The sequence below is a fragment of the Leptosomus discolor genome, chromosome 3 (genome assembly GCF_034619465.1).
Source record: "Leptosomus discolor isolate bLepDis1 chromosome 3, bLepDis1.hap2, whole genome shotgun sequence".
NCBI classification, from domain to species: Eukaryota; Metazoa; Chordata; class Aves; order Leptosomiformes; family Leptosomidae; genus Leptosomus; species Leptosomus discolor.
Genome location: NC_141393.1, coordinates 70,189,461 through 70,199,144, shown reverse-complemented (window position 1 = coordinate 70,199,144; position 9,684 = coordinate 70,189,461). Strand labels below are relative to the sequence as shown.

General features: G+C 43.1%; 1 protein-coding gene across 1 annotated transcript; it reads right to left on the bottom strand.

The window, feature by feature from the left end:
- Positions 1 to 353: 353 nt before the first annotated feature.
- Positions 354 to 3,897, bottom strand: LOC104341936 (14 kDa phosphohistidine phosphatase). Its single transcript, XM_086463245.1, has 3 exons — positions 3,768 to 3,897; positions 2,865 to 2,989; positions 354 to 485 (listed from the first exon to the last, which is right to left on the bottom strand). Exons 1-3 carry the CDS (start codon positions 3,895 to 3,897, stop codon positions 393 to 395), a joined length of 348 nt encoding a protein of 115 aa, XP_086319371.1. The 3' UTR covers positions 354 to 392.
- Positions 3,898 to 9,684: the final 5,787 nt, after the last annotated feature.

Sequence of the window (9,684 nt, the reverse complement as noted above, 5' to 3'; positions counted from 1 at the left end):
GGAAACAGAAAAAACTGTGGTCAGAAGACCAGGGAACAGGTTTGGTCCTGTGGTGTTTAAGCTGATGGCAAAATCTTGATGTATCCTAGAATATAGCAGTGAGACAGGATTGGATGAAAACAAACTGGAGGTAAGATGACGTGGGAGTGTTTAATTAGATGGCAGGTATAAAGGAGAGGATAAAAGCTGAGAACTGCAGATTCTGCACAAACAAATCATCTGAAAAATAGGATATATCTGGGGATTACCAACTGCATTATAAATTACAGCAGAGTCCAGTTAGTCCAGATTTCTGGTAACACACACAGAAGACACATTCAATTTTATTTATCAAAGTACAGCTCCCAGAGTTACCAGTTTTGAACTGCTTGTTGTGTTCATAAGTAGCTGATTTATTTCTTGTCATCTGACCATGTAATTTCATAATCTGTATACACTTTTTTCAATATCTCTGCAGTCACCGAATGATCTGCTTTTCCATAGCCCTGCAAGAAAGAACAAGGGTTTGTTAGACATGTGCAGAAAGGCCACAGAACCATTCGGTTCTTGTCAACACAAATTACCTGGTTATGATTTGGTACTTCAAGTAGTTCACATACAAATCAAATATAGGTTCCAAAAGAGTTATTCTTGCATTATCCTGTTTTATTTTTCTGTTCTCCTCTTCAATTACTCCCCCAACCCCAGCTGTAGAAAATACATGAGATGGGGCCAAGCAGTATTAAGTAATAGAGGATGCATTTTTCACATTGTGATTTCTCCCGCAGAAAGCTTGTTCTGAAATGTTCCCAACCCCTCAGCCATGCTATTTATTGAATATTCTTTTAACCACAGAGATTGCATTGACCCTCTTTAATGTATAAGCATAGAAACAACTGATTTGACTCAGCTGAAGGAAAAGGGAATAAGCCACCACATGTGTGAACATCCGAGTACTATTCCAGTCACTAAAGAAAACTCAGTCTTCATGTTCTATTTATTTGCAATCTTGCCTTCACTGGTAATGGCATATTTTTAAATATCTGTGCTCTTCAGCCACTGCAACTCCAAGGTCAGATAACCCACATGAGTTTTAACACTCATTTAAATCACTGATCACAGTGTTACTCTTTCACTGAAATTTAAGACAGTTGTGGTAGAAGGTGCTTTTTGATTATTGTCTTACATGACTGTAGTTATCTTCATTTCTTATTTCAGAACTACAAGTAAGTTTTTCCCTGTCAAAAAGGCTTTGCTGCGCATCAGTACAGTCTACTGATTAAAAACCTGTGTTTTACAGGTTACTTTCTTTTTCCAGTAATATTTCATGTGAAACTGCATGGTGCATTATAAAATGCAAACTTTTCAAAAATACCAGCTAATATGTCAAAAATCCTGCAGGTTTATACTGTGAGTTGTAAAGCAGCAGACCTGCAGATCACTCTTGCCTTGGTAATGGCTTTGAAGACCCCATCCAGCTTTGCAAATAATAGCGCAGCATCTACTTTAAAAGAAATCAATGACTATTCCCCCGGTTTTCATAAAACACCAAGACAGTTCTGGTTTAGAGTCTGACAACAAATCTTAAAGAGAAGCATTAAACCAATTTAATTAACACACTAACTGCTGACCTGCCACTGAGGTTTCTGAACCTCCAGGTCTCTGCCTGACAGAAGCCTGTCAGAAATAAAACTCTGCTTTTACACGGTGCTCATCTGTAAGCATCAAGGTACCAAAAGCAGAGAAACAAGGCTTTTTCCATAGTCATTGCATTACAGGAGCAAGAGCTGACCACTGCCTCTAACACTAAACTGGCAGCTGAATTAATAATACAGGTGTCAAACCTCATCTAAAAATGCAGTTATGACGAGGACCTGCATCACAAGAATTTAGTAGAATAAGCATCATACGCTGCCTGCCCACCTCACACAAATCCTAAAGAGTTGTTCTTTTTTTTCTTTCTTTCTTTTTTTTTCTTTTTTATGATTCCGAGTGGCAAGAGTAATCTTGGAACAAAAGCAGCACTAACATTTAAAAACAGTTAACACATTCAAGGCTCAACCTAAGGTGAGCAGGTTTGAAGTAATCATCACTTTCTATAAAAAAATTAAATGAACTTAATAGAACTATTTTCTTCCTGTTACATTAGAAGCCTAGAATCTTTACTCACAGTATTACTACAGAAGCAGTTATGCTTCAACACAGAGCAACAACAGAAACAGACTGCAGCATGTTCCCTAAATTCAAGAAATCATTACCACTTACCGAGTCTTTCATAAAGCAATCGAACTTACACAGAACAGTAACGGGTAACAAAAATGCTCTAGTTTCCGTATTCTTGGAAGTTTCTTTTATTCCCACAAAATGCATTTATGTGAAACTACATCTTTACCTACTAGAAATTCACCACACCTACACTGGTTCTACTCTTCTCACTCAACACATACACAGAACCACAATCACAATTTAGCTGGTCATCTACCAACATTTTTATTGGCAAATAAAGCTCACAATACAGCTGGATCAGGACCCTGCAGGTTATTCCTGCTCTGGCAGTAAGACAAAAAGATTCTGAGTCAAGAGATGCTAACTTCCATTTTTAGTCTTGATTATAACTTAACGTGGAATAATATGAGCATTAAGTTATCTAATTATTTTTGCTTTGGTCTCCTGCCCTTAAAAAAAAAATTATATATATATATTAGAGAGAGAGAGAGAGAGAGAGAGAAAGTGTTTTTCTAATCTCTCTCACAAGTTAGCCAGACAAGTTTTCCAGTTAAAGTTTACACTGTGATTCAAATTTCTGAAAGTCACCATACTACAGAAGAAAAATCCCAGAACATCAGAGATGAAAGGATTTGAAGGAATACAAGAGATGCACTTACTGTAGAGAGCCCAAATACTCTAATTTTCTTGTCTTTACTATTATGGTCAATTTTCCCTCCTCCAAGGCATTTGCACTCATATCCCAGCTTTTCCATCTCAGGATTTACTTTTTCAAATATGTGATCTGCATAAGAAGAATGGTTAGATCCATTAGAATATGCAGTAGGCATCAAATCCTCTAGAACTCTTCTTTTCAGCTATTTCCCGCTCATTTTTACTCCAGTTTCCTTCTTTCACCTGCAAGAGTGGGAGGTTTCTCCTGACAGACATAGAAAACCTGTAACTGAAGTTCTCAATTTCAGTTTTTTTTTTTTTACTTAGAATCACAGAGTGGTTTGGGCTGGAAGGGACCTTAAAGGTCATCTAGCTCCAACCCCCCTTCCACTAGACCAGGTTGCTCAAAGTCCCATCCAGCCTGGCCTTGAACACTGCCAGGGCGGGGGCAGCCACAGCTTCTCTGGGCAAGCTGTGCCAGTGCCTCACCACCCTCACAGTGAAGAGTTTCTCCCTAATATCTGATCTAAATCTCCCCTCTTTCAGTTTGAAACCGTTACCCCTCGTCCTGTCACTGCACTCCCTGGTGAAGAGTCCCTCCCCACCTTTCCTGTAGGCCCAGTTTACTTCGCAAACACATCTCCTTCTCCTAAATGAGGTTTATCAGGTTTGGAAATGGCATCTGACAGAGAGGTAACGACCCGCTTTTCCCATTCACACCAAGCGCCTATATCGGGGAAAAAAAAGGGGCTTTTGAGCCGACACCAGCCACCGCAGGCCGGGGGCTCCCCCGCCGCCTCAGGTTCGCTTGGGAGCCGGCGGCCGCGGCCAACGTCTCGCCCCTGAAGGCCGCTGCCGGGGAGCCCCCGCTAACGATCGCTTCCCACCCCCCGCCGCCCGGCACCCACTGTGGAACTCGGCCGCCTTGGTGCCGCGGACGATGTCCCGCTGCTCCTTGCCGCCCGGCCGCTGCAGGCGCACCAGGATGTACTTGAACGTGCCCTCGGGGTCGATCTCTACGTCCCGCACCGCCGCCATGGCGCTGCCGCCCGCCCGCCCGGTGACCGGGCCGCGCCGCTGCCCCGCGCGGAGGCGGGGCCGCCGCCGCCGTCCTCCGTCTTTGGCGGGAAGGCGCCGCTCGCGCGCCGGGGCGGGGCAGCCGCCGCCACAGCTCGGCCGCTTGCCGTGAGGGTGCCCGGCCCGGGGCCGGCGCGGCGGCCTCTCCCCGCAAGCGGGGAGGGGGCGTACGGTGGAGGCGTGCCTGACCCCCTCAAGCGGCCGGTCGGGGCCTTAGGAGTGCCCGTGTCCGTGCCTCTCCCCCGCCGCGATCTGGGCCTTGCGCCGCCATCACGGGTCCGCTGCGAGGCAAGGCGTTTGTACCGCGGAGGGAAGGGTCGTGGACAGGTAGAGCTTAGTACCCCGTCAATCTATAGATTACTCGTTACATATATTATATGGGAGATGCACATTTACCCCCTATTCACCTTATTTTATGGGTTCCACTTGATGAGGTAGCAAGCTCTGCACAGATTCGTCATGGAGACACAGGTGTCTAGAATGGCTAAGACACACCAACTTACTGAAAACTGAGTGTAATATTTACTGAAGGAAAAAGAATTGTTTCCTCGTGGTGTTGAAGTAAGAGCATGGTCTCATATCAAGTGGTTACTCCAAAAAGAAAGAATATTTACCATTTAAAGACTAGAGAGTTTTTTTAAAAAGGTGCAGATTGTCCCCACAAATGAGTTTCCATAAGTGATGTATCATAGGTCACTTCCAACTCAGCTATTCCATTAATACATACAGGAGGTAAATCGTTGTTAATGTGACTTTCTCCATCTGTAGTAGTTTTACAAATAAAACCACTGCTTGAATATGAACAGGGTGCTATATAAACTAAGATGTAATGCATTAAAAACCGGTAAAGTACGTACCATTGAAATATAGCACTTAAAAGCACTTAAGAGGATACATGTAATTTGTTTATTTGAAATTGTTTTGCAATTTATTGCTTCACAACTAAAGTTGTTTACTGAGCTACTTCACTAGCAGTCCTAAGCCTTAATAAAAATTTCTAATATTTTATATTCCAGATACTATTTTTGTTACCTTTTGGGGCATAGAGTAGCACAATCATTGTGAGGAAACTAGCCAGAACCCTGATAAGGTAAGCTAAATTCTTCCTAGCTATATCTTAAGAGCTGAAGAGGTAAGAAGGACTTTAAGTAGAAACCAGGCCTACTGCCTCAGCTGTTCTGGATTTGCCAAGACAGGTAGGGAAAGTGATAAAATCTGTGTCTGGGTGAGGTGTGCTTTAGGCTTATAAGGCTGAGAGAGTCCTATAGAGTTGAGGTAGTTGCTCAAGCTTGTCTTGTTCAGTAGTAAAGGCCTATAAGGTTATTATAGTGTTAGTTCTTTAAGCTTCTTTTGAGTAATCTAGGAAGTCTAATTTTGTTTTGATTGAGGGGTTTTTTTTGTGTATATAGCTTATTCCCTGGTTGTTTTGTCTATTGATTTACCCTAATATCTGATGCTTTTATCTATTTCTTGCTAGAGCTATAGCATTAAGAAGGTTTTATAGAGCTTGCTTGTTTGAATTAATTTTGCCTCTATTTTTAACTGTAATAGGATATTTAATTTCCTAAAGTACAGAAAACTGTTGTGTGGCTGTAGAAAACTTTATTGCCCTATTTTAGTTATGATGTATAGAAGGAACTAGCAACGAACAACAGTAGCACTGATGAGCAAGGGCAATGATGGGAAAGGAAATGCTTATGACATGCTTCAGATAGAAGCTAAACTTTGAAGGAATTTGTTCTCAGCAAGGGGAGCAGGCATCTGTCTTGATGTAAGTTTGAGCGGATAAGTTTGTGACTTAGTAATAAGTAAAGCAAACGTCTGTCCTGTTCTCCTTAATGCTTTTGTCTTCCCAAGCACCCCCTTTATCCAAAAGTAGTTTTCTATGCCATACTGAGGTGTAGGAGCTTCCTGTTGGCTTTTAGGCCAAAGACAGAAATCCCCTGCTCTTGGCAGTAACTGTTCATGTGTCACTTTGTGGGCCTCAGGGGTACAAAGAGGATGGCATGGGGCAACAGGGGTCTCAAACCAGAGACAGCCTGTCTCCAAAAAAACTGCATGGAGGGACTTTCCTTTTATAATGAGCTTACTCATATCTAACTGTGGCAGTGAGTTTGGTGCTTTTTTTTTTTTCTGAAAAATTAAGGGGTTTATTTGGCCAAGTGACATCTTGACTTTTCACAGTGGAGTCCTAAAAGACATTGTTCTTAGGAAAAGTATTGTAAATATCTCAAATCAGGTAATAGCAAACCCATGCAATGATAATTAAGATAGGATAATGGGTATTTTTCTTGAGTAGTTGTAGCCAGGTCACAAGGGTAATTGTTGCCAGCATTTTTTCCTCATCTGTGTTGTGGTTTAGGCCCACCCAGCCGGCAACAAAGCACCATGCAGCTGCTTGCATATTCCCCCTGCCCCCTTTGGTGGGATGTTGAGGAGAAAATATAACCAAAAGGCTCAAGGGTTGAGACAAAGGACAGGGAGGGCTCACTCACCAGTTATGGTCATAGGCAAAAGACAGACTCAACCTGGGGGGAAACAACATCAACTTAGTTTAAACACCACCACCACCGATAATGAGAAATACAACCACATCTTAAAAACGTCTTCCCCCCCACTCCTCCCTTCTTCCCAGGCTCAGCTCTGCTTCCAAGTTTTCTTCCTCCTTCCCCTCAGTGGCGCAGGGGAATGGGGGTTACAGTCAGTTCATCACATGTTGTCTCTGTTGCTCCTTCCTCCTTCTCAGGGGGAGGACTCCTCACACTCTTGCCCTGCTCCAGCATGGCATCCCTCCCATGGGACACAGTCCTCCATGAACTTCTCCAATGTGAGCCCTTCCCACCGAAGGGGGATGTGAGAGAAACAACCCTGTGGACACCCAGGTCAGTGAGGAAGGATGGGAGGAGGTGTGTGGGAGCAGAGGTTCCCCTGAAGCCCATGGTGAGATGGCAAGCTGATCCCCTGTAGCCCATGGACATCAGTGGTGGGGCAGATGCCCACTTGCAGCCTGTGGAGGACACCATGCTGGAGCAGGTGACTGCACCTGAAGAAGGCCCTGACTCTGAGGAACCTGGGCTGGAGCAGCCCATTGCTGGGAGGACAACACCCTGACAAAGGGACCCATGAAGGAGCAGTTTGTGAAGATCTGCAGTCCTGTGGGGAGGACTCATGTTGGAGAAGTTCATGGAGGGCTGTGTCCCCCCTCCATCAGAGGGACCCCACACTGGAGCGGGGGAAGAGTGTGAGACATTCTCCCCCTGAAGAGGAAGGGCTAGCAGAGGCAACTCGTGACAAATTGACTGCAAACCCCGATTCCCCATCCACTTGTGCTGCTGGGGAGGAGGAAGAGGTAGAGAATTCAAGAGCAGAGCTGAGCCTGGAAAGAAGGGAGGGGTGGGAGGAAGGTGTTTTTAAGATGTGGTTGTGTTTCTCATTGTCCTACTCTGATTTGATTGGTAAATTGGTAGTGGTGTTTAAATTAAGTTTATGTTGTTTTTCCAAGTTGAGTCTGTCTTTTGCCCGTGACCATAACTGGTGAGTGAGCCCTCCCTGTCCTTGCCTCGACTCTCAAGCCTTTTGGTAATATTTTGTCCTCCCCATCCCACTGTGGGCAGTGGGTGGGGGCAGGTAGGAGTGAGCTGGCAGCTGTGTGGTGTTTAGTTGCTGGCTGGGTGGGCTTAAACCATGGCATAAAGCTATGAGATGTCCTGATATGTGTCATACTTTTACCATCTGAAAGTACTTCCTGAGTGTCTTAAGAAGGATAAAGCAGATGATATCCTTGTGTTCTCTATTACATCCTTTATAAGAGTCCTGTGACTATGCTTTTTCTGTTCAATAACTGTTGAAAGCGTTAATAAATGTCAACTCAATTTGAGATCATGATGGAGATGCCAGTGTTACTATATTCCTACAGGTTTGATGAAACTAGGTGGTGAACAGACACTGTGAGTGTTCCTGCTAAGGGAATGGGTTCCTGTGTATCAAGTGAAATATTTGGATGATGGGAACTGCTAATAGGGGACAAATACGTTCTTGTTGTCACACTTAACTGCATTTCTAGTTGGCTTTGTGGTGGCATTAAAGCTGCAATATTTGTATCTTTTTATGGTAACTTTCTAGAAACATTTTTCTTCCCTGTTATATGTCCTCACCGCTCAAGAAAAATTGCTTTGTTCAGGAAGTGTGTATGGATACTGAGCATTCTTTGTGAATATATTTCCCAGAGCTTCATATTTTTTTGGCTACTGAGGTGGACAAATGGTCTCCAAATAATCTTGGAGGAGGTTTCCATTTGTGAGTGCAGTGCCCTTAAAAATTAACTCTGGAGTGTCTACTAAATGTAAGCAGTAGCTGGACACATCAAAACTAGCTACTTAACTGAAGTCTTTATATCCCCTAGTCTTATACCACTCAGTAGCTCGAACTATAATTCAGGTTAGGGTTTTCTTCTGAAAAAATTGAAAACTGTGTCTTTAAGCACATGGATTGTTACATGTGTATGTTAAATGCTAGTTTTTCAACAAATACAGATTCTGAATATAGTTTAAAGAATCCAGTTATATGCCAGTATCAAACCTAACAGCAGAAGAATGTGCTAAAGGAATACTAAAAAAAAATTGAGAATAATCAAATCAGTAGCTTAAATGTGTTATGAGAAAAGCACAAGTGGGTAATATAAATGCAGCTGCATTTTCTTTCAGTGTATTGGCAGTCCAGCTAGGGCCTGTATAGAAGATCTGCGATAAAACAGATGGCATACTGTAGTTATGTCAAGTGATAGGTCCCTAGGAGTTCCTGAGGCACAGGCGCTAGCAGAACAAGGCGGGTGTTGTCTCTTATTAAGGATTTCCAAAGCAGTTATGACCTGTTTCTTTCCCTTCTCTTCTTGCTGTGAGTATACCTGAGATGGCTGTTATAGGACTCCTGTCTGCTACTTGCGTTCCTAAAACCTTTGCTATAAGAGCAGAAAGGTTGAGCCTCTCGCTAGCCTTCCCTTTAAATATCACTGAAAAAAACTGTGCATGGACAAAGCAGGGCAAATCACTGGAGGTTCACAAGATGTGATCAGACAGGGTGCTAGATACTCTAATCTAGGCTCCCTTTCCCATGAAAGGCTGGACCAGGTGATGTTTTGAGGTCCCTTCCAACATGGGCTATTCTATGAAATTCAAGTGCTAAGATTACCAGAAAGGCAGTGAAAAACAGGGATTTTGGTTTGGTGGGTTTTATTTGTTAGTTTGTTTTTTGGTTTTTTTTTTTTACTTTAGGTGTGTGCGCTTGTGAATGTGTAAATGGACTTCCCACTAAAATGTTTTCATGCATTAGATCTTCACAAAAGAGAATCCTTGAGGATGAAAGGTTTATAGCTTCTCCCTCCGTTTCTCTGGATCTATTCTGTGTAGTCAGTAACAGTAATTTGCAATCAGAAGAGTCATGAACCTACTTTTAAAATTCATGCAAAGCACTGTGTACAGCATTTCAACTCCTCTCCTGGGCTGAATGTTAGGAGTCCAGCTCTGAGACTTAATTGCGTTTTCATTCACACTGTACCATTCAGATAAGTTGAGTATCTGAGCTGACTCTCCTGCATTATGTTGTGTTTTATACCCTTCAGCTAAAGTCACCAAGTGGAAAAGTTTAGTACGCAGTAACTGACAGTTACAAAGGAAACACACTGGCTTCCCTTTCAGAGTAACTTGATAACAGAAAGGATCCCTGGAAAAGCCTGGGTTGAATGCCCAAATG